The sequence below is a fragment of the Dasypus novemcinctus genome, chromosome 21 (assembly GCF_030445035.2).
Source record: "Dasypus novemcinctus isolate mDasNov1 chromosome 21, mDasNov1.1.hap2, whole genome shotgun sequence".
Classification (NCBI taxonomy): Eukaryota; Metazoa; Chordata; class Mammalia; order Cingulata; family Dasypodidae; genus Dasypus; species Dasypus novemcinctus.
The window spans coordinates 6,378,834-6,405,190 of NC_080693.1; the positions used below are offsets into that span (position 1 = coordinate 6,378,834).

Below are 26,357 nucleotides of genomic sequence, written 5' to 3' on the forward strand. Positions count from 1 at the left end.
TTACCTATATTAAATCTTTCAATCTTCCAGGCAAACCTTTAACTTCAAGTGGATCCATTTTATAACTAGAAAGTGATAGAAATATATGTAAACATAGGCACAATTCTTAAATATTATATTTTACTCATACTCCTATTCTGGAAACAAGGACGAAAAGCAGGGAAGCCAAAAGGAGCAAGAGGAAACATTGTTATATCCTATTAATCAAAATGAAATAGAGAAAATAAAAGAGTTTTAATGTGAGGCAATATATGAACTTAGATTAATTCCTTCTACATGTGGCTCCTGCATGTTTCTTAGGGTTTATTTGTCAGACTCTTCATGGCCAAGGGAAATGTTCCTAAGATGCCCAACTCCAGCACAGTGACTGAATTCCTGCTTACAAGGTTTTCTGATGTGTGGGAGCTCAGGGCCTTACATGCCATGCTATTCCTACTGATGTACTTGGCAACTCTGATGGGGAATCTTCTCATTGTCATAATAATCACCTTCAATTGGAAACTTCACACCCCCATGTATTTCTTCATTAGGAATCTGTCTGTCTTAGACATGTGCTACATTTCTGTCACGGTCCCCAAAGCATGTGCCATTTTCCTGCTTGACGACAGGACAATCTCCATGGCTGGATGTGCAGCTCAGATCTTCCTCGTGCTTGCATTTGCTACAGTAGAGCTGCTGTTCCTCACCATCATGGCCCGTGACCGCTATGTGGCCATCTGCCGGTCCCTCCACTACCCTGTGATCATGAACCCTCAGGTCTGTGTGCAGATGACTCTGGCCTCTGTACTCAGTGGTCTGGTCCACTCTGGATTCCACACTGGCAACACATTCCAACTGCCCTTCTGTTGGTCCAACGTGGTGCATCAGTTCTTCTGTGACGTTCCCTCTCTTCTCAAGCTTTCCTGCTCTGAGACCTTAAACAATGAAATTTTAATTTTCATCTCTGCAGTGGTGATTGCTGGTGGCTGCTTTGTCTTCATCATCATGTCTTATATTCACATATTTTCTACTGTGCTCAAGTTTCCAACCAGGGGTGAGCGTGGAAAGGCCTTTTCCACCTGTGTCCCTCACATCCTCGTGGTGAGCATCTTTCTCAGCTCAGGTGCTGCTGTGAATGTGAAGCCAACCTCCAGCTCACCCACAGTTCAGGACATGATCACCTCTGTGTTCTATTCTATAGTCCCTCCTTTCTTGAATCCTATAATCTATAGTCTTAGAAACAAACAGATAAAGGAGGCTGTAAAGAGAGTCATGAGGAGAAAGCTTTGTTTAGGGAAAAGATAGCATACTTGTTTGAAGATGAAATTTTCAATCATGAAAAAATATCAAATTTTGGACTAGTGTTTTAGGGAATTCCTGTTTACCTGTGATTCATTAGTGCTCTCCTTGATCACAAAGAGCGACTTACTTGCAACTGTATTTTGGTCTTGATTAGCTCCTGCACTTACTTTATATTGACTTTGCAAAAGATCTAGGCACTGACCAAGCACAGCAGATTGCGGTTTCCAGGTTCACTCCCAAGTGGCCCCAAAGAGGTGGGGCACCTTTCAGGAAGTTTCCTACCTGTGGTATGTGTTTTAAAATTGGCAGTGCTGTTTAGACAATGTAACACTCTTTGGCTGTGTACAAAAACAAGCTGATTTTAAGAAACCAATGTTTCAGAGAAGAGGGGAGACCTGCTATGGCATCCTCTTCTGGAGCGTTTACTCGAATGTACTGCATATTGGAGAGTGTCTTGATCCAAAGAACACTAATAGCTGTGTGTCCCTTAATGCCCTCCTGTTTTAATTTCATTTTAAAATCTCCATAGCATTGGGCCTTGGACTGATTATTGTTGTTGTTTTTCCAGCAAAATTAACAGTATGTAGGAGAAGAGCAAAATTTCATAGTGGCCTAATATTTTGTGAATCTTGAAGGTATATGATGGTGTGCAGGAGGAAGACAAGACGAAGACGAGGAAGTCAGGTTTTTGCTTTTAAAAACAATATATACATATTTTTATTAGAGAAGTGACCTTACAAAACAATCATGCACAATGCCAAGATCTGGGTTCTGCATCTGCATCTGGGTTCTGCAGGCAGTAAATACTGCAGCAGTGACAATGCTTTGTCTCTCAGATACAGGTGACAGTAGGAGACAAGTGTGGAAACACTGAAGCAGAGGGGAGTATTACTAATGACAACAGCTGGCTTGATATTTGGATTCTGTTTATATTTGTTTCTCTACCCAAGTGCCGAGTGATAAAATAGGGAACTTGATCAGGGCATAAAATTATGCCAGGAAGCAAGCAGCTCCCTCTTTATGGACATAACTTAAAATTTCCTGGTTTGTACTTTTTTTTTTTGCCAGTTGTATCAAGGAGCAATGTATAATAAATTCTAAAGGACTTTCTTTAAAAGGACTTTAAGAAGAGTAGATCTTTACCTCCCAGTCGTTGTGCCTTCCTGTTTATCTTTGACCTTTTTCAAAAAACTTTAAAAAAATCAATCTTAATTCTAACCTAATCCAGGTTATACCACTGTTGATGGGAAATCAGAAAAGAACCTAATAGATAATGTGAGTAGCCAGGTAAAGAAAACCATGTGATGTTTTGAAATGGAATCAGTCACTGAAGAACTGTGTGAGCTGTGTGACAACCAAAGGAATAAAAACATGATAGTGGGTGATCTCAGAGACACTTACATTGCCTTGCAAATACATTTCACATCTGTTTTCTGTGTTTGATGTATATTGGGCTTCAGTGTAAGGCTTTTAATATGCATCATTAATCAAAAATATTATCAATGAGATTGAATCATGTGAGAATTGGCAAGTGCATGCAAATCAAGTCTGCTTGGAGTTCAATCTCTTCTTTCTTTCAATGTAACTTTTATATGAAATAGAGTAACCAGTAGACAGTTCTCAAGAAGACCTTTTTTCTTAAGTTTCAAGAATGTTTTGAATGCTATTATTGTAGCTTCATTTTTGTCCACGTATGAAAATATGTTTCTATAATAAATTATTTGATAGAAATTGATAAAGTAGATTTTACATATTTGTAACTACCAACAATTAGCTTTACCAATGTGCTGACAAATTTGTACTCCTGCCAACAGCATTCTATTTACACACCTACTTGCCTGTAAATGAAATGGTCATTTACTAATTCTTATTAAACTTATGGGCAAAACAACTAATTGTTGATGCAATTTGTAGCGCCATTAATCCTAGTGAAGTAGAAAATTAGTTCACAACATATAGAATTAAAATATATGTTGTGACAATATCAGGAGGTAGGAACAAAGCTACAAAGCTGTAATTAAAAAATGATAATGAATGGAAACAGAAATTCACAGGAACCAATGAAGTTAATCAGAAATGTTAAATAAGAAGGTTAATAAGAGAAACACCATATATATATATATATATATATATATATATATATATCTTTTTATGAAACATTGTCTGAAAGAAAGATAGCACAAGTCTGTGATGAAAAGAGAGCCACTGAGCAAACATTTTTGATGGATTATACAAGGCACAGAACTATATAACGCAGTGAATCGTGTAGTCAGTGATAGACTGTGGTTACCAGTACACAATGAGCATTCTTTCCTGAACTACAACAAATGTATAATACTAATACATGGTGCTAAAAATAGGGAAGTTTATGGAAAAAATATTATCCAAAAGTAAGCTCTGGACCATAGTTAGAAGTAATATTTAGATGATGTTCTTTCATAATCTGTAACAAAATTTCTACAACAATGCAGAGTGGAGGTGAAGGGGTGATGTATGGGAGTTCTGCATATTATGCATGATTGTTTTGTAATCTCACAACTTTTTTATTAAAATTTTTAAAAATTCCTACAATTCAACAATAGGACAAAGCATGAGATTAAAATATGGGCAAAGGACTTTAGCAAACTTTTCTCCAAAGAACATATAACAATGGTCAATAAACACAGGAGAATATGTTTAATATAATTAGCCATTTAAGAACTGCAAATCAGAATCACAGTGAGATTCCCCTTTACACCAATGGAGATGACTATTATTAAAAAATTCGAAACAACAAGTTTTGATGAGGATATTGAGAAATTGGAATACTTGTACATTGTTGGTCGTAATGCAAAAATGGTGTTAAGTACTGAGGAAAATACTTCAGCATTTTCTTAACAAGCTAAACAAAGAATTACCTTATGAGTTGACACTTCCACTTCTAGATAAAAACCCCAAAATTTGAAAACAGGAGTCATATAGTTGTATTTATTATCAAATTTTATAGAAGCATTATTTGCAATAGCCAAAAGTTAAAAATAACTCATGTCCCTCAACAGAAAATTAGATAAACAAAACATGCTGTAGACATAAAATAGAATATTATTCCTCAGTAAAAAGGAATGAAATTTGATAAATGGTCAATAGGAAGGGATCTTGAAAACATTATGCTAAGCAAAATAATTGAGACAAAAATCACAATTATAGAATTATTCCATTTATATGAAATATGTAAAATAAGATTGTTCATAGAGATAGAAAGTAGATTTGAGGTTACCAAAGGGTGGCAGGAGGGGTGGTGATGGGATTTATTGCTTAATGGGGACAGAGGTCTATTTAGAATGATGAAAAATGTTGGTAATATATACTGGTTATGGTAGCACAGATTTTATATGCAGTTAATGTCTTAACTGTAATACTTAAAAACGTATAAATGGCAAATAAAATTAAGTTAAAATAATGAAATTGAGAATAAAGTTCCACTTATTTTAGCATTAAAGGGAATTGATAATTCAGAAATAATCATATACATTTATGCACAATTATTATCCACAATGGGCCCAAGGCAAATCAGTTGGTAAAATAATAGTCTTTCAACAAACAGAGCTGGAACACCTGGCTATCTAAAGGCAAGCAAAACAATTTGGTCTTTGTTATCACATCATACAGAAAAATCAACTAAAAATGTATTATATCCATATATATAAGGGATACAACTATAACAATCCTAGAAAAAATTGTAAGCAATACCTCATGACCATATATTAAGCATGAGATTTTTAGATATAACAACATAAGCAGAAGAAACAAAAACAAGATTAGAAATTTTACAGTCCAACAAAAATAAAACTTTCATTTCAAAGGACATTACTAGGAATGTGACAAAACACCTTATCAAATGGTAGAACGTATTGCAAGTCCTATCTAGAATACAGTTCAATCTGAAATACACAGGTATGGAGTTTACAGATATATCAAAATCTCTCACAACTCAGTGATTTTTTTTTAAACTTAGTTGCTTGTAGGAATTTGGTATTATTTATGAATTCCAAAATTAGATATTGGATTATGTGTGTGAACTGGTTTTTCCTCTGGGCATATCAGATTATATTAGATTCAGAGGTTTCACTTGTACTTGACTAGATAAATGATTCAGGCTTTGATTGGGCCTCATCAGTAGGACATTGAGTCCCCACCCCCTTGGTGGGCAGGGACTCACAGAAAAACTACTTGTCAGAGAAGGGATGTTGGAGGTTTTGAGCTGGAGTCCAGGAAGTAAACACAAGATATTCAGGAACGGGGGAGGCCCTGGCAAGAGAGATGAGCCGTTCACCTGATAATCTTCAGCTGGCCTTGTGGAGAGAGCAGATGAACTGAACCCAGAGAGAAACAAGCCCCTGGAAGAGAGGAACCTAGGAAGCCTGAACCATGGCAGACATTGGCAGCCATCTTGCTCCAATACTTAGCATCAGACTTTGGTGAGGAAGTAAATTATGCTTTATGGCCTGGTAAATGTAAGCTTCTACCCCAAATAAAAACCCTTTATAAAAGCCAACACTGGGGCGGTGGACTTGGCCCAGTGGTTACGGCATCCGTCTACCACATGGGAGGTCCGTGGTTCAAACCCTGGGCCTCCTTGACTCATGTGGAGCTGGCCCATGCGCAGTGCTGATGTGTGCAAGGAGTGTCCTGCCATGCAGGGGTGTCCCCTGTGTGGGGAGCCCCACACGCAAGGAGTGCACCCCGTAAGGAGAGCCGCCCAGGGAGAAAGGAAGTGCAGCCTGCCAGGAATGGTGCCTCATACATGGAGAGCTGACACAATAAGATGATGCAACAAAAAGAAACACAGATTCCCATGCCACTCACAACAACAGAAGCGGACAAAGACGGTGCAGCAAATAGACAGAGAACAGACAACTGGGGCGGGGGGAGGAAGGGGAGAGAAAAAAATAAACAAATAAATAAATAAATCTTTTTTTTTAAGTTTTAAAAAAAAGCCAACACCATCAGCACCCCTTTGGCTGACAAATACACTGCTATTCTGTTTCTTATCCATCCCTAGTTTATTTGTATTTGTATCTTGTAAAAACAGCCTTAGGTATGAGGTTTCACTATGTTATATAGTACCAAATTAGATTTTTTAGCTTGCCTTCTAGTAATATATCTGTACTTAGACTTTCACTTTCAACCACTATCATACCCATAGAACAGTTCTGCTAGTTCAAGCAGCATGATGTGCTCTCAACATTTCCATTCATTTCCAAATATTTACAATCTTTGAACCAATTCTGCACAGAATAAGCCCCAGCTTTCCATCTGCTACTTACCTTCTATTTTCTGTTGACCTACATTCTAATTATTAATTCCATGAGCTTACATTAAACATTTAGTTCATAATAGCACCCTCATACAGTATTTGTCCTTTTGTGTCTGGCTTGCTTCACTCAACAAACGTCCCCTAGGTTAATACATGTTGTCATATGCTTCACGGCTTCATTTCTTTTTACTGGTGTATAATATTCCATTATGTGTATATACCACAACTTGCTTATCTATTCATCAATTGATGGAAATTAGGATTATTTCCAACTTCTGACTACAGTAAATAACACTGCTATGAACATTGGTGTGCAGATGTCTATTTGTGTCACTATTCTCAGTTCTTCTGGTTATATACCTAGCAATGGTATATCTGCATCACATGGTAAATCTATATTCAACTTGCTTAGGAATATCAAACAGTGCTCCACAGTAGTTGTATGATTCTACCTTCCCACAACAGTGAATAAGCATTCCTATCTCTCCACATCCTAACATTCACACTTTCTTACTTTTTAAGAGTGGCCAGTAGCAATGGGTGGAAATAATATCTCATTGTAGTTTTGATTTGCATTTTCCTAATCACAAGTGACAGTAGAACATTTTTTCATGTGTTTCTTCACCATTTGTATTTCCTCCTTGGACAACCATCTTTTCAAGTATTTTGCCCATTTTTTAACCAGGTAGTTTGTCTTTTTACTGTTGAGTTGTATGCTCTCTTTATATATCATGGATTTTAAACACTTATGGAATATGAGATTGGCAAATGTTTTCTCCCATTGAGTCAGCTACCTTTACCCCTCTTGGCAGAGTCCTTTGAGGTAAAAAAAAAAACTTTAATTTTGAAAAGTCCCATTTATCTCTTTTATCTTTTGTTGCTCATGATTTGTGTGTAAATTTTAAGAAACTACTGCTTACCATAAGATTTAAAGAGGTTTGTCTACATTTTTTTCTAGGATTTTTATGATTGTTGCTTTATATTTAGGTCCTTGATCCATTTTTAGTTAATTTTTGTATAAGGTATGAGATGGGGTTCCTCTTTCTTGATGGATATGGCTATCTGTTTCTCTCAGCACCATTTGTTGAATAGACTGTTCTGGCTCCTCTGGGAGGGCTTGAGAGCCTTGTCAAAAATCACTTGGCTGTAGATGTGAGGGTCTGTTTCAGAGTTCTTGATTATCTTGCTTTGGTTAATATGTCTGTCTTTATGCTAGTACTATGATTTTTTTTTTTTAACCACTGTAGTTAAGTAATCTGCTTTAAAGTCAGTAAGTGAGAGTCCTCCAACTTCACTCTTCTTTTTTAAGAACTTTTGCCTATTCAGGGCCCCTCAGTCTTTCAAATAAATTTGGTAATTGGTTTTACATTTCTGCAAAAAAGGCTGTTGGGATTTTTATTAGGATTGTGTTGAATCTGTAAAAAATTCAGTGGGTAGAAGTGACATCTTAATTATATTCAGACTTCCAATCCATGAACACAGAATGTCCTTCCATTTATTTAAATCTTCTTTGGTTTCTTTTAGCAATAGTTTGCAGTTTTCTAATGTTCCTTTATGTCTTTGGTTAATTTTTTTCCCAAATATTTGATTTTTTAAGTTGCTATTATAAATGGATTATTTTTCTGATTTCCTCCTCAGATTGCATACCGGTATTGTATGATATTGTATTGAATAGTGGATATTAATCTTGTATCCCATTACTTTGCAGAACATGTCTACTAGTTCTAGCAGCTTTGTTGTGTACATCTCAGGGCTTTCTAGATAGAGGATCATATATCATCAGCAAGTACTGCAAATTTTTCTTCTTCCTTTCCTTTTTGGGTGACTTTTATTTCTTTATCTAGCCTAATTGCTCTAGCTAGAACTTCCTGCACAATATTGAAGAACAGTGATAAATGTGGGCAGCATTTTCTTGTTCCTGATCTCAGCAGGAATGCTTTCAGTCTTTGACCATTGAGTATAATTCTAGCTGTAGTTTTCTCATGTATACCCTTTACATTATTGAGAAAGCTTCCTTCTACTCCTATATTTTGGAATGTTTTTATCAAGAAAGGATGCTTTATTTTGTCAAATGTCTTTTCTTGGGGCAGAAATGAGGGCATCATTTGATTTTTCTCCTTCAATTTAACAATGTGGTTAATTATACTTATTGATTTTCTTATTTTGACCCACCCTTGTATACCTGCGATAACAAAGTCAAACCTGGTGTATAATTCTTTTAATGTGCTTTGTGATTCAGTTTGCAAGTATTTTGTTGAGGACTTTTGCTTCTATATTCATTAAGGATATTGGCCTGTGATTTTCTGTTTTCATAGTATCTTTATCTGGTTTTAGTATTGGAGTGATATCAGCTTCATAGAATGAGTTTGTTAGCCTTCATTCCTATTGAGTTTTTTAAAAGAGCTTCAGCTCTGCACTAATGGGGTGCAAATTTTCTTCCATGGCAGAGTACAGAGAGTACCAAGAGTAGTTTTTGTCCATGCCATTTCCAGAATGGCCAGCAGATGGTGCTTACTGGTCTACAACAGAGATGTCTCTGTTTTCCTGTGTCTGGTCTGGCCAGAGCTGAGATTCAAAGTGGGCTTTACTGGCTGAATTCACTGAAGCAACCCGCCCCCCGATTCACCTTCCTTTTTCCTTTGTCACAGCTGACAGTGAGGAAGATGCCTGTTCCCTTCTCATGAGCCAGGGGTTTTACCCCAGCTTAATATATTGGGGTTGGGGGAGGGAAGCCCTTCTGGGCTGCTTCAGGGGTTTGGTAACTTATATTTGTTTTAGGTTCTTCATTCCTCCCTCTTTCCCTTGCCCTCTGGGAGTTGTTCCGCACTCTTCTTGTCTGCTGATCCCCAAGGCAGGGCCCTCAGCTAGATTTGGTTCTTTCTCCATTGTTTTTTGACAGAGTTGAGCTCTGCCTATCTAATCAACTGACATCTTCCCACAATTCCTGATAAAATGTTAATAATCCAAATTAAATTGGGCAAACAATTGAAAATGGAATATTAAAAGAATAAATTACCAACAAGAACATCAAAAATTCTCAGCATCATTAGTCATTAGAGAAAGGCAAATCAAATGCACAAGAAGGAATCACTTCGCATCTACTGTGGTGGCTTTAATAAAAAAGAATATCAAGTGGCAGTGAGCATGTTCAGAAATTAGATCTTCACTCACAGATGGTAGTGATAACATGACAGAGCAACTTTTTAAAATAGTTTTGTGTTAACTGTTCTGATATGATCCAGGAATTCATGTCTAGGTACATACCAAAGGCAATAAAGACACAAGTCCACCCAGTAAAAGATGCAGGAATATTCAAAGTAATTTTCATAATAAATAAAAATTAGCAATACTCATATGTCTACTGACTTATGAATGGTGAATATAATTTGAAACATCTACACAATGGCAATAAAAAGCAACAAAATCCTAAAATATATTACAACATGTTGAATCTTGAAAACATTATGTGTAGTAAAAGAAAAGTCTCAAATTAATGCAACATTCAATTTTCTTGAAATATCCTGAGTAGGCAAGGGATAGAAATTAGATTACTGGTAGTTAAGGAGGTGAAGTGGTTTCAGTTGGGGGCAGTAGGAGTGACTGCTAACAGAAATGGAGTTTCTTTTTGTAATGAGGAGGAAGTTCTCAATTTGAATACTAATGATGGTTGCAGAAATCTGTGGATAAATAAACACTGTCAAACAGTACATTTTAAATGGATGAATTCTATGGTATGGGCATGATATCTTGACAAATATGATAAGAAAAAGCAGAGGATAAAATTGAAGGACACAGAAAACATATACAGAATAAAATGAGAAATATTTGAAACTGCTGCAATCATCTTTTCTCCAAATAGCCATTTGTCCATGTTGTTTATAACACTTTCCTAGACTCTTCCATTTGTTCATACACAGAAAGGCATCTGTTGTTTGGGGGAAACTTTATTTGTAGAACAATACAAGCCCTCCTAACAAAGGTGTCTTAATCTTTAATAGTATTTTCTGTGTAGGATTATTACAGCTTTCTGTTAATTTTTTCATGCTACATGTTAATAATGGGAGGTGCTTCAGAGGATCTTCCTAAGATATTCATACACCTGACTCCATTGTCTACCAATACTTCTATTTTCACTTGATTGTTGGAAACAATCATTAAAAAGAGCCTATGTTAAAACGTTACTTTGGTTCAGAAGTATGGCACTCAGGCTGAGAAAATGGCATCCTAATTTATACTTCAACTCTACTATAAATATTCTCTTTGTGAAATAATTCCTATAAGTATGAAAGCTCTATTAAAGCAGTATCAAAGGTTACAAATTTGAGAGGCAAAATATACATCTCTGAATTTGCCAAAATGAAAAGCACAATCAATTACCCACATAAACATGAATTAATGTAAACACCATGGCTAGATGAAAAATAAAGAGATATATACTTTGCCATATACATGGATTTTTCATGGATTAGTGTGGACTACAAACATTGGAAAATACATAAAATAAGGCAAAATATAACTTAAAGATGTATAATATGGTTGAAGACACTGAGGAAATATTAAGAGAAAAAAGACTAACAAAAATATTGAGGAAAACAATAGTTGCTTTTAAATATAATGCAAAAATCAACAATTTCACACTTACAAAATCACCAGATTCTTATATATTTTAACTTAACATCAATTAAGAGGGGGAGGGGAGAGGGAGGGAGGGAGAGAAATAAATAAATAAATAAATCTTTTTGAAAATTGCAATGAACGAACAAACTAATGAAAGAAATTGTTAATGTGGAGAAAAGTGGGAGGTGTGGGAGTAGGGCATAGGGGGATCCTTTATATTTTTTAATATGATTTTTATGTGATCTAAGTATCTTTAAAAACACAAAAAATGTATTTAAAAAAAGAAAACAAGGGATAGAAATGTTTAAAGTACCTCAGAAAGAAACTTTTAACCTAGAATAATTTATGGAGCACAATTTTCCTTAATACCAGAGGTGATTTTAAAAATTTTGCTTAGACTTTAAAAAACTAAGAAAATCTGTGTCTAGCTCACCTTCAGTACAAGGAATGTTGAAGCTCTTCAGATAGAACGGAAATGACACAAAATGCAGTCAGATCTATTAAAATATGAATATAATGAAATGGTAATTATTTGGAAAATCACTAAGGATTTTTCAATTTGCTTTTTCATTCTTTTAAAACATTTAACTTAAGGAAAAGTTAATATAGTGTTTGATTTATAGCAAGAAAAGTAAAAATGCATGACAATATCAAAATGACTTCGAATGAAAATATAATGCAATATTTTTACATTAAATATAAGATGTCACAATATTACTTTAGGGTAGACAGTGATGTTAGATAAGCATGCTGTAAAACAGAACAAGCATTTAAAATGAAATAAATAGGTATAGATAAAAAGCCAGTTGTGGAAAAAATGAGATATTAAAAAATTTTCAGTTAGAGGAACTGGTGTAGCTCTGGTTGAGTGTCTGCTTCACACGTACAAGGTCTTGGGTTCATTCCCCAGAGCTGCCTAAAAATTTTTTTTAATTAATGCAAAAGACAAGAAAGAAGGAAATATTTCAAACCACATTTGAAAACATGTGCACTAGGATATAGGTAAAATACACCTCAATTTGAAAGCATGCCAATATGATCATATTCTTCTTTTGTTCAATAATTCTCCAATAGCTTCTCTTCAACATTAGAAAATTTAAAAATTTAAAAAAAAATAAAGGAATCTCTCCATATCACCCCATGCAGGAATTATCACCGGACTAACACTTCTGGTCTGTTGTTGAATAGTCTGCTTACTCATTTGTGTAAAAATGACAGAAATTTCATAAGTAATTGTAGCAGTTTGATATTGTTTATGAATTCCAAAAACAGATATTGGATTATATTTGTAAAATGATTTGTTCCTCTGGGTGTATTAGATCATATTGGATTCAGATATTTCACTTTTACTTGATTAAATAATGATTGGGGCTTTGGTTGCACCATGTCAGTAGGACTTTGGGTCCCAGGCCACCTGGTGGGTGGGGACTCATGGAGTAACCGCACTACAGAGAAGGGAGGTTTGGAGTTTTGATCCTGGATCCTGGGAAGTAAACACATAGAGAAGCACATAGGTGAGGAAGGAGAGAAGGCTCAATTGGACACAGCAGAGGCCCCAGGAAGAGGGATGAGCCATTTGGCTGATGCTCTACAGCTGGCCTTGTGAGAGAGCAGAGGCGCTGAGCCCAGAGAAAAATGAGGCTTGGGAAGAGAGGAATCCAAGAATCCCGAACCGTTGCAGACTTAGGCAGCCATCTTGCTCCAACATGCGGCCACAGACTTCGGTGAGGGAAGTAACCTGTGCTTTATGGCTTGATAACTGTGGGCTTTTATCCCAAATAAATACCTTTTATAAAAGCCAACATATATCTGGTATTTTGCATCATCACATTGGATTTAGGCAATCTATTAAAAAACAACAAGAAACTGTATACCCTGGGAAAAAAAGTCTATGAATCCTTAATTATTATGAGTTATCCTTTCCAGCACAGGAGAACAAAAAAATGGGCAGCATTTAAATTCAGAATTAAGTGGTTGGAATAATCTTCACTGTTTATCAGGCTTCCAGTTAGGTATGGAATGGGGATTAATGTATTAGTCATTGTTTGTTGGAGTTATTTGAATGACAAATTTTCAGGGCATTCAAGGAACATGTATTTTTCAGTGGTGGGTTTGTGTACCAGTCTGGCTTTGCTTCATATTGAATTGTGTGTGGATATGCTCCTCTTGCCTCATATGGGATGATGACTGGAAGGGCAAACACTCCCTGGAGTATGTTTTTTTCCATAAAGGTGTTTGGAAATTACCTAAGAGGCAAATGCAAAACACACACTTCCAGTCTCCCATCTCCAGCTGAGTTTGACAGCCTGTAAAACAGGGGTTCTTAACTACTTTTGTTCCACAGACCCCTCTGCCAGTCAGGTAAAAACCATGGACCCCTCCCCAGAATGTAGCAGCACATAGTTTTAAGACACTCAAAATTGACATATCTTTAAATTAAATTTTAGGATTATTCAAAATTACATTTACAACTTTCTGTTAATTTTAATAGCTGACAACCTAACATGGTTCAACATCTGTTCAAACAGTTATTTTTGGCAAACATTTAGAAAATTGAGTTTCCCACCATGTCATAAAACCATCTCCATCACAATCACCAACTTTTTGTAGGCAGTTAACCACTGCACTCAAAACATGGGACATCAAAATAACTAGCTCCACACTATAATGTAAATTATTTAATAAATATGTCACACCTGCACCAATATGTTCCCACAAGAATAATGTTTTTTATTTTTTTAATTTCAATTCAAACTCACGGAACTCCTGAAGTCTTTCCAGGACACCTAGTTAAGAGCCCCTGCTGTAAAACAAGTTCAGGAAGAATTTTAGTTATGGGTAAGGAAGAAATCCTGATAAGCTGGTATTGGCCTGAATTTTTATTTTTATCTATGACTCCTGGCTCTCTCGTGTTTTCTGGTAGAAACAACTGAAATGTCCACTGACAAATGATTTCAAAATAAAATGTGGTAGATAAACAGAACAGACTATTATTCTGCCACAAGAAACAATGAAATTCTGAGACATGTTGCAACATGGAAGTAATTTGAAAACATTATTCTAGTGAAATAAGTGACACACCTTCAAGACAAATAATGTGTGATTACACTTAGATGTCTAGAAATAGCAGCAAAATCTCAGAAACAGAAAGTTAATTAAAGGTCACCAAGAGATGGGGTTGGGGAAAATGGGGAGAGTATGGGGGAAAAATACCAAAGAATATCTTTTGCTGAGTAGTTTAAAGTTACTCTGGGCTGTCTTTACTCACAAAGTGAGGGTAAATTTTATTTAGGTCATTTATAAAATTAATTATTGACTTCCACACAGACAATGTATCACCTTTTTAAAACAAAATAACAAGTATATTAATAAAGTTATTGAAAACCCATAGTTATAAACCAACAGTTAAGAAGGCATGTGCTAGAAAATCCATGTTCCTTAGAATTCAATTTACTGATGAAACCAAGGAACACATATAGTGGTTTGAAACTGTGCTTTGATTATTTTTTTTTAATTGGAGAAGGATTTACAGAAAATCAGAAGGGTTTACAGAAAAATCATGCATAAAATGATTCCCATATATAATCCTATTATTACCTCTTTACATTAGTGTGGTTCATTTGCTACAATTGAAAAAGGCACATTTTTATAATTATTATTAAATACCATCCATGGTTTAAGTTAGGGTTCATTTTATATTTTATGCTTTGACTTTTCTATCAGAAAAAAAAGGAAAGGAAGACAGAGCTATTAAGATAAGCAAGTAGATATTATATTTTAAAGGAAAGTTTGGGACCTTAAAGGACAGATGGGATGATGCAAAATACAAAATGAGATCTCCATGAACATGGTAAATATATATAAAAGTTGTAAGGGCAGATAAGTCTAAAATTTCTCAAAGACATGAGAAAAAGTAGAGGTGAAAACTCAATAATTAGATGTATTGATTAGGTCAACATATCTAAAGTGAAGAGTCAATATTGCAAAACATCAACTTTATTTCCTTGCCCATGCTTAGAAGTTTGCAGGAGGGAATTGAGAAGCACCTCTAAGGAAAGCCTGATGGGAACCTCTCTAGAGATTGCAAGCAGAAAGGTGTGACAGTTTACAGAAAACCAGGCAGTTTTGATTCAGTTTAAAATGTTCAGTGACCAACTGTAGTAATTTCAAGTTGAAGTAGAAATCGTAGTTTGACAAGGTATCACCTGAACGCCAAGAAAATAAACCTAAACTGAATGGATTAATATCTTCTATGAGAAGAACAGGTCACGACACCTAGAAACACATCATCATGGTAAAGCAATAATGTAGAAGAATTTCTCAATTTACTTTCCTTCCTTTAGGCACAATCTTTGGTAACTTTATTATGTATGGAGCATATAAATTTCCCTTTGTCCATAGTCAGTTACGTGTTCTTCATTTGGTGTGTAGGAGACAATGCTGTGGTGGTTTGCGTGACTGGAAATTGTTGTGGTTAATGAGTTATTTAGCAGTACATGTATTTGAGAATTCCTGAAAGAACTGTTCCTATTCCACACAAGAAGCCTCGCAGGCAGTAGAAACTGAGAGCATCCAACAAATTCAAAAGCACAAAAAAATCCGTTACATCAACCATGATACACATTAGATTTCTTTGATGATTACCTGAAGGAGGAGTCTACCCTTGTTCTTAATTCCCCTTCTGAGTAATTGATAAGGAAAACTGACAATGAATCACATCTCTTCTATGAGTTTCAGTGGAACTTTTTCAAGGCATGTGATCTCATAGAAATATATTATGGTTCATCTGGTTTATGCTGCTGGACAATTTTAAGGAATTCAATGCAATACTGAGTGAACTTTCACCTTTTCGTGCACTGAGGCATTGAAGCTAATGTAAGTGGAACACTCTGTTCCATTTGAGTTTCCTCTGGCTTAAATTGACAAGGTTAGGGCATTCTCTTAGAAGGACAGTCAGAAGAGCAGCAGTAATAGAGAGGAGCAGCCACCTGATGGGAGTGTGGGCATGGGGCATTGATCCTACATTTTCTGTTTCAGTGGGGAGGAATTACCCCTTAATAATAACTTTGGCAATTTGCTTCATGCTGTATTCATTCTCCCCTAAAAAGAGAAGTGCAATGCCTTATAAGGGCTTTATTTTTATGCATCTTAATTAAAAGAGAAAATGTGTAGAATAAAGGAGTGCTATGGATTGATTTGTAGGCCCTCAAAAAATATAACATCTTAAACCCAGCATATATAAGGTGTGGCTTTGTTTGGAAATAAGGTCTTTGCAGATGTAATCAAGCTAAGACAAGGTCATGATGGATTAGGGATGAACTTAACACAAAGCCCCTTGTCTGGAGCTTTTTTGGGGGCAGGAGGGGTGGCTTTAATACTGATTCAATCTATTTAACCATTATGGTTATGTTGAGATCTATTTCTTCTTAAGTCAGTGAAGGTAATTTGGTGTTCAGACAAATTGTCCATTTCATCTAGGTTCTCTAATTTTTTGGCATACAAATTCTTATAGAATCATTTCAAGAACATTTTTTATTTCTCTGGAGTCAGCACTGCCCCCCCTACCATTCATTTCTTATTTTAGTTATTTGTTCCCTATCTCTTTTTTTTTTTCTTTGTCAGCCTAGTGAAAGATTTGTCGATTTTATCAATGATTCAAAAAAGCATCTTCTGCGTTTTTATTCTCCTTGTGAAGGCAGGCTTGCCTGCACACTGCAGAGAGCCACTGGTCCAGGCAATGCAGAGTGCCACCAGCCTACAAGTGCTGCAGAGAGCCGACTCAGCAAGGTGATGCAACATAAAGGGAGACAAGAAAAAACAGAAGAGTGAGCAGCAAATGGACACAGAGAGCAGACAGCAAGCAAGCTGCAAGGGGGGGGGGATAAAATAAAAATAAATATAGACACAGAAGAACACTCAGTGAATGTACACAGAGAGTAGACAGCAAGCAAAAAAAAAAAGCTGCAAGAGGGTATAAGAAAAAGAATCAGCAATCCTTTAAAAAAAAAACAAAAAAATATATGGGACACTGCAAAGGCAATGCTGAGAAGGGAATTTGTAGCTCTCGATGCTTACATTAAAAAAGAAGAAAGAGCTAAAATTCAAGATTGAAATGCACACCTGGAGGAAATAAAAAGAACATCAAAGTAATCCCAAAGGAAAAATTTGTAAAGATCAGAGCAGAAGTAAATGAAATTGAGAACAAAAAATAAAAAACAAAATTGAGAGAATCAACAAAACCAAAAGTTGGTACTTTGAGAATATCAACAAAATCTACAAACCTTAGCTAAACTTAGAAAGAAAAAAATGAGAGAAGATGCAAATAAATAAAATCAGAAATTAGAGGGAAATATTACCACTGAACTCATGAAAATAAGAGAGATCATAAAGGGATACTATGAATGACTGTATGCCAAAAAATTAGACAATGTAGAGACAATGGACAAATAGCTAGAAACACACAACCCACTTACATTGACCTTAGAAGAAACAGAACACCTCAACAAACAATTCACAAGTAAAGAGATTGAAACAGGTATCAAAAACCTTCCAAAGATGAAAAGTCCAGGACCAGATGGCTTCATAGGTGAATTCTGCCAGTCATTCAAAGACGAACTCATACCAATCTTGCTCAAGCTCTTCCAAAACACTGAACAGAAAAGAATGCTACAAACCTCATTTTATGAAGCCAACACCACCCTAATACCAAAACCAGATAAGGATACTACAAAAAAAGAAAAAAAAGAAGAAAATTACAGAACTATATCTCTAACAAATATAGATGCAAAAGTCCTTAAAAAATACTTGCAAACAGAATCCAAAAGCACATAAAAAGAATTACACAATGATAATGTGGGTTTATCCCAGGTGTCCAGGGTAGTTCAACACAAGAAAATGAATTACTGCAAAAATTCACATTGATAAGTCGATGAAGAAAAATCACCTGATCCTTTCAATTGATACAGAAAAAGCACTTAACAAAATATAGCACCCTTTCTTGACAAAAACTCACCAAAATATAGGAATAGAAGGACATTTTCTCAATATGGTAAAGGGCATATATGAAAAACCTGCAGCTAGCATTGTACTCAAAGGTAAAAATCTAAAATTTTCCCCTCTGAGTTCAGAAACAGGACAAGGATGTCCACTCTCAATATTGTTATTCAGTATTATGCTATAGGTCTAGCTAGAGCAATTAGGCTAGATAACGAACTAAAAGATACCCAAATAGGAAAGATAAAACTTTCACTATTCACTGGTGATTTGAATCAGTGGAATCAAATCAACCCCTGGAATCTCCTGAAAACTCCACAACAAAGGCAACACTCCACAACAAAGGCACAAGAACTAATAGTGGAGTTCATCAAAGTGGCAGAATACAAGATTAACACAGATAAATCAATAGCATTTCTATACACTTCTGATGTGCAATCTGAGGAGGAAATCAGGAAAAAATTCCATTTGTAACATCAACTAAAACAATAAAATATTTAGGAATAATTTAAACAAGGATATAAAAGACCTGTATTCAGAAAACTACCAAAAAATGCTAAAAGGACCTGGAGACTTGAATAAATGGATGAACATTTTTTGTTCATGGATTGGAAGGCTAAATATTGACATTAAAATGTCAATTCTACCCAAACTGATTGAGATTCAACACAATTCCAGCAATTAATCAAAACAGCCTTTTTTTTTTTTTTTTTGGCAGAAATGGAAAAACCAATTGTCAAATTTATTTGGAAGGTAAGGGACCTCAAATAGCCAAAAATATCTTAAAATAGAAAAACGAAGTTCGTGGACTCTCACTTCTGGACTTTAAAGCATATTACTTAGCTATATGGTATAAACAGCATGGTTACTGGCATAAATACAAATACAATGACCAATGGAACAAACTTGAAAACTCTGAAATAGACCTTCCCGTCTAAGGTCAAGTGATTTTTGATGAGAAGATCAAGTCTTCCCACATGGGCAAGAAAAGTCTACTCAACAAATGGTGCTGGGAGAACTGGATATCCATAACCAAAAGAAAGAAAGAGGACCCCTATCTCACACCTTATACAAGAATTAACTCAAAATAAATCAATGACATAAATATAAAGCTAAGAACCAGAAAGTATTTGGCAATCATATTTCTGATAATGGTTTGATATCCATGATAAATACGGACATCACACAACTCAATAATAAAAAGATAAACCATCTGATTTAATCAAATAGGCTAGACTTGAAAAGACAGTTGTTCAAAGAAGAAATGCAAATGGTGAAGAAATACATGAAAAAATGTTCAACATTCACTAGTGACTAGGGAAATGCAAATCAAAACTACAATGAGATATCATTTCACACCTATTTGACTGCTGTTAAAAAGTAGGAAAACTGTAAATGTTGGGTAGGATGTGGAGAGATAGGAACACTTATTCACTATTGGTGGGAATGTAGAATGGTACAGCCACTGTGGAGGGCTATTGGCAGCTCCTATGGAAGTTTTTTTTTTTTAAGATTTATTTTTTAAATTTATTTCTCTTCCCTTCCCCTGCTCCCCACCCCCCATCCCCAGGTGTCTGTTCTCTGTGTCCATTTGCTGTGTGTTCTTCTTTGTCCACTTCTGCTGTTAGCGGCACAGGAATCTTTCTTTTTGTTGCGTCATCTTGCTGCATCACCGCTCCGTGTGTGTGGTGTCATTCCTGGGCAGGCTGAACTTTCTTTCATGCTGGGCAGCTCTCCTTGCGGGGTGCGCTCCTTGAGCATGAGGCTCCCCTATGCGGGGGACGCCCCTGTGTGGCACGGCACTCCTTGCGCACACAGCTCCACACGGATCAAGGAGGCCCGGGGTTTGAACCATGGACCTCCCATGTGGTAGATGGATGCCCAATCCACTGGGCCAAGTCTGCTTCCCCCTATGGGAGTTGAATATAGATTTGCCATGGGTCCTGGCAATACCATTACTAGGTATATATCCAGAAGCACTGAGTGCAGAACCAAGAACAGACATCTACTAACTGATGTTCATAGTGCCATTACTCACAATTTCCAAAAGTTGGAAAAAATCCAGGTGTCTATCAACTGCGAAAAGGATAAAAAAATTGTGGTGTATATACATGATGGAATATTATGCAGCAGTAAGAAGAATGAAGTTGTGAAGCATATGACAACATGGATGAACTTGGAGGATATTATGTTGAATGAGGCAAGCCAGACACAAAAGGACAAACACTTTATTATTGCACTACTATGAACTAAATATATTGTGTCAATTCTTGGAGTTAATACTTAGAATGTAGTTTACCAGAAAATAAAGTGAAGGTAGAAAACAGAAAGCTGAGGGTTAATCTGTGCAGGATTGGTAAAAAGTTTGTTTGTTAATCTTTGGAAATGAATACAAATGGTGAAAGCATATCATGGTGTTTACAACTAGCAGAGCTATTATATGGGCATGACAGTGGTTGAAAGGAAAACTTTAAGGTCAGATATATTACTAAGAGAAAGCTAAAATCTATACATGGGACTGTTTGAGATAGTAAAACTTCATGTGAAACATGAATGTAGGTGTTCTTGGTTCAGAGAGCAATCAAGGTGTTATAAATATGCACATTTTATATAAAATAAACCACATTCATTGATATCAACAATCCTACCAAACATGCCTTAAATATTCAGAACTCAAGTTAATGTGGAGTAGAGTTTTTCTAAAATTCTGTTTTTCTCTTGAAACAGAATTTTTATCACAATCAATGAATTTTGATGTCTATTATTAACAATTTGCACTAATGTATTGTCCTTGTTTTAATTTTTTTATTAACTATCCATCTTGATGAACTGTCCATGACTTGCCTGTTCCTTCAGTTTATATTCAGGTAGAGACATGAAAAAGCACCTTTCACAGCATAGGCTGGAGCTGTCTTTCAGGGTTTAGCTCGCCTACCATGAATGTTGCAAAATGTTGGACTTCTCTCAGTCTTTTCTAACCCTGTGTCTTGTCCTTGGAACGGGATGCCGGCTTTCGGAATTGCCCCATTCACAGGAATATAAATGCTCCCTTTACTACTGATTGAATAAAGTTAATCCCACTCCTTACTACTCTATTTTGCATCTTGAAATGGTAGTTTTTTGCCTCAAGCCATGTCATATGTAGATTTCTCTGGGTGTAAGCTGTTTCTGCCTGCAGGGTAATTTCTGAGAACGCAGTTCAGATATAAGTGTCCTGATTCAGACCTTCAAGATGCCAGAAAACAGACTGGCAGCACCATACAAGAAACTCATTATGCACATCGGGGTTAATTTATTCAGTACTGGGCAAGGCCAGGGATCCACAATGGGAGCACAGGCCAGCTCCACACCACAAAGGGATGGGGAAAACTATGAGGTCAGAAATTACGGTAGAACCTTCTCCCATTCTTTTCCATTTTTTAAATTGGAGAATTTGTAGGTATACCAGAAAAATCATGCATATAATGCAGATATCCAATATACCACCTATTATGAAAATGAATTAGTGAGGTACATTCATTAGAATTGATGAAAAAACAGTTTTAGAACTGCTATTAACAATAGCCCATTGTATACAATAGGAGTCACTGTGTTGTAGTCATATATTTGATTTTTTCAAAAATTATTTTATAATAGTAATTCAGTGCTGTTAATTACACAGTGTTGTGCAGCCATCACCACCATACATTACCAAAACATAATCAACCAAACTAGAAACTAATTACAATTTATTATTTACCTCCACTCCTTACCTCCACCTGGGGCCCTGATAAACTAAATTCTAGTTTCTGATTCAATGTATTTTCTTGTAATTATTTCATATCAGTGAGATCATCTCTTTTATGTCTGTCTTATTTTACACAACATGATTTCTTCAAGGTTCATCCATGTTGTTGCATATATCAGAACTTCATCCATTGTACAGAGGAAAAATATTCCAATTTGTGTTTATATAATATTGTATTTGCCCATTCATTTGTTCATGGGTATTTGGGTTGCATCCATCTTTTAGCATTTGTGAACAATGTTGCATGAACATTGGTGTAAAAATAACTATTTGAGACCCTGTGTTTTAGTTTACCCAGGGCTGCCAATGCAGTATTACCAGAAATGGTTTGTCTTTTATAAAGAGACTTTATTAGGGGGAAATCTTTTTTTCTTTTTTAAAGATACTTAGATTTTACAAATGTCACATAAAATGTGGTTACAATTTTACAATTCCCACATATGGAAATCCCCTATGCCCCACTCCTCACACCTCCCACATTTTCCCACATTAACAACATCTTTCTTTAGTAAGGTACATTCATTGCAATTGATGACTACATTTTGGAGCATTGCCACTAAGCATGGATTATAGTTTACATAGTAGTTTACACTCTCACACTCAATTCTTTAGGTTATGGCAGATATAGAAGGGCCTGTATATGCCATTACAATGTCAATCAGGACAATTCCAAATCCTGAAAATGCTCCCATATTACACCTCTTCTTCCCTCTCCCAGCGGAAACATTTCACATTCCCAGAAGGCAAGGGATGAGTGTCCAAGTTTGCTACATCCCATACAACACTTGTAATTTCCTGTTGCTTATTCTTTTAATTAAGTAGTCAATGATATCTCATGGTGGTTTTTGTTTGCATTTCCCAAATAGCTGACGATGTTGATCATCATTTCATGGGCTTTTTGGCCATTTGAAAATCTTTTCTGGAGACATGTCTATTCAATATTTTGCCCATTTTTAAAATTGCTTGTTTGTCTCTTTATTACTGAGATGAAGGATTTCTTTACATATTGTGGGTATTAAACTCATATCAGATGTATGTGTGGCTTCCAAATATTTCTCCCATTGAGCAGGTCGTCTTTACACTGTCATGAAAAATATCCTTTGATGCACAAAAGTTTTCATTTTGATGAAGTCTGATTTAACTAGTTTTTCCTTTGTTGTTTATGTATCGACTGTAAAGTTTAAGGAACCATTGCCTAAGACAAGGTCATGAAGATGTTACTCTGTGTTTTCTTTCTAGGAGTTTGATAATTCCAGCTCTTATGTTTAGGTCTTTGATGAATTTAAGTTGATTTTTGTATGTGGTGTGAAATAGGGGTCCCCATTCATGTTTTTCATATGGAGATCCAGTTTTCCCAGATGAATTTGTTGAAGAGACTATTCTTTTCCAATTGAGTGGACCCTTGTCAAACATCAGTTCTTCATAAACATGAGGGTTGATTTTTAACTCTCAATTTTATATCAGTGGTCTATGTGGTAGTTTGCAAATATATGTAGGCTAGAGAATCATAATCTTAAAGCTAGTCATTGACAGTTTCCCTACATATGGCTCTTCTGCCCCTTTTATTTCAACCTATAATTTCCACTATACTTGTTAAATATAAATCTTTGCTCTGTCCATTTGCCAAGTGAGCCCACATCTCAGCAGAGTTGCAACACCTACTCTCACCCAGGATGATTAACAAGGTGTTGATGGAAAATGACCTTCCCAAGGAACAGAGACTGTTTGCAAATGCAAGCAAGATAGTTCCATCCATCTGACTCATGGCATCTAAGCCCCGTCTTAAGTAGAAACAGAGTGGGCATCATCATTCCCAAATCCTCAAGACTGGGGAATGACCAAGGAGCTAAAGGAAACTTAGTATTATTCTATTGTAGACTTATTACTATTCTAGCAATGGAAGAACTTCTATCATTGATATAAAGGCAGTTGCCACCAGTGGATCTGAGAGAAAGGAGAGGGAAGAACAGGTGTAACATGGGGGCATTTTGGGGACATTGTTCTGCATGACATTGTAATGATGGACTCAGGCTATATTTTGTCATAACCTACAAAATTGTGTGGGACAAAGTATAAACTATAATGTAAACTATAGTCCACAGTTAGTAGCAATGCTTCAATATGAGTTCATCAATTGCAACAAATGTACCACACTAATGAAGGATGTTGCTAATGTGGGAAAGTGGAGTGAGAGGAAGTGGGACATATGGGAATCCCCTATATTTTTTATATATCATTTATGTAATCTAAAACTTCTTTAAAAATAAAAATTAAAAAATTTATTTAATGTTGCTTTCTTGTATCTTCATGTAGACATTCATTTTATATTTATAGTAATTATATATTTTGGCATTGATCCTAGAGTAATAGACTCAGACTCCAGAAATAGAGTGCTTGTTTTTTGTTTGCTTGGGTTTAGCTATATGCTTCCTATCAGATTATAGACATTCCCTTCACTTTTTTGGAAGATTCATTAATTTTATTTTTTATTTTTATTTTTTAAGAAGTTTTTATTTATATACCATACAATCCATTGAAGATGTACAATCAATGGCTCTTGGTATAATTACAGAGTTGTGCATTCTTTACCACAGTTAATATATTTAGATTTTAAGCAAAGTACCACATGAATACAATTCCCCACTGCTGGCTAGATAGCTCACTCATTAGGCAAAATCCCCTTCTCTCCATGTCAAAATATCAGTTTTCCTCAAAATTCAATCCTCTGTGGGTCTGTGAATCTCCTAAAATTGTGTGCAAAATGTAGTGTTTGTGTATTTTTCTAGAGGCGGTTTGTAGTTTTAATTATATGATCTATGTCTTTTCCTAAATTAAAACCCTAGGAAGTTCCCATGCTAATTCCATTTTACACTACGTGGTTCTCTTCTTTTTAAAAAAAAAAAATTTATTTATTTAAAGATACATAGATCACACAAAATGCTACACTAAAAAATATGAGGATCCCATATACCCCCACTACCCCCACTCCTCCCACATCACCAAACTCTTTCATCAGTGTTGCACATTCATTGCATATGATGAACACATTTTGGTGCACTGCTACACAGCATGGATTATACTTTACATTGTAGTTTACACTGTTTCTCAGTTCATTCCATGGGTTATGGCAAGATGTGTAATGTTGTACATTTGTCCCTGCAAAATTGCTCAGGACAATACCAACTCCTAAAAAAACACCATATTACACCTCTTCCTCCCTCTCTTGACCCTCAGCACCTCCTGTGACCACTGTCTCCACATCAATGATAGTTTCTTCCATTGCTAGAGTCACAATAATTCTGTAGTAGAATACCAGTAAGTCCACTCTAATCCATAATTTATTCCTCCATCCTGAGGACCCAGGAATGGTGATGTCCATTCCACCTCTACCTTGAGAGGGAGCTTAGATCCCACATGGCTGATGAATGGGATTCTCTTGCTTGTATCTGTAGACTCTCTTGGGTCCCTGATGAGGTGGTTGACCATCCCCACCTCCCTGTTAGTTGACCTGGGTAAGTCCAACGAACTGGAGAGTAGGTGTTGTAACTCTGCTGAGGCTCAGGGCCCAACTGGCACACAGTCAGTATAGAAATTCAAGTTTCCTGAGCAAACATCTACCCCAGGGCCAACCAGAGGTTCAGTAAAAGTGGCAGAAAAGGCACGTGTAGAGAGGTCACATCTGAATACAGTTCTGTCACACTCAAGAGAACAAATTCCAAGGTAGGTCCCAATGGCTAGGCACCGAACTCCAGAGTCATCTGTCATAACCATAAGACCTGGGTGTCTCTGTAGCCCTCAGGAGCACCACTACTTGGTGTTGTATTTACTTTGGCTGTCTCTGAGATTCTGGCAAGATTTGCATAAGCGTGACCCCTCTGGTGACCTCCTGACTCACTTTATAGTCTCTTAGCCATATGAATTCATTTGTCTTTACTGTTTCCCCTTTTTCTAGTTGCATTGCCAGCTTGTGCTTGGTAGTAATCCCTCAGCTCTAAGGAGGCTCCTCCCGGGGGGGCATGTCCCATGCTAGGGGGAAGGTAATGCATTTATATGCTGCATTTGGCTTAGAGAGTGGCCACATTTGAGCAACATGGAGGCTCTCAGGAGGTAACTCTTAGGCACCCTGCAGCTCTAGGCCTAGTTGAAATTTCAAGCACACAGGCTCATAAGTTTCATCATCAGTATCAAGGACCCATCATTGGACCATCCTTCTTCACTGGTCTTTGCCCTTGCACTTGGGGGATTGTTGCTGCTCCACTGGGGAGTGCAACAGAGTTCCCTGGAATGGGAACTCAGCCCTCCCTCAGTTGTCATGTGAAACTCTACCCACTATGTCAACACCCAATGAACATCTGAACATCTCTATCTACTCTAAAAGCATGC

General features: G+C 36.3%; 1 protein-coding gene and 1 long non-coding RNA gene across 2 annotated transcripts in view; both read left to right on the forward strand.

Annotated features, from left to right (window-relative positions):
• Window positions 1-26,357, forward strand: part of LOC131274934 (uncharacterized) — a 681,981-nt gene that overhangs the window by 92,836 nt on the left and 562,788 nt on the right. The gene's annotated exons all lie outside the window — the stretch shown is intronic.
• Window positions 346-1,284, forward strand: LOC101424239 (olfactory receptor 14C36-like). The gene has a single exon (XM_004483905.3). The coding sequence runs from the start codon at window positions 346-348 to the stop codon at window positions 1,282-1,284; it is 939 nt and encodes a 312-aa protein (XP_004483962.3).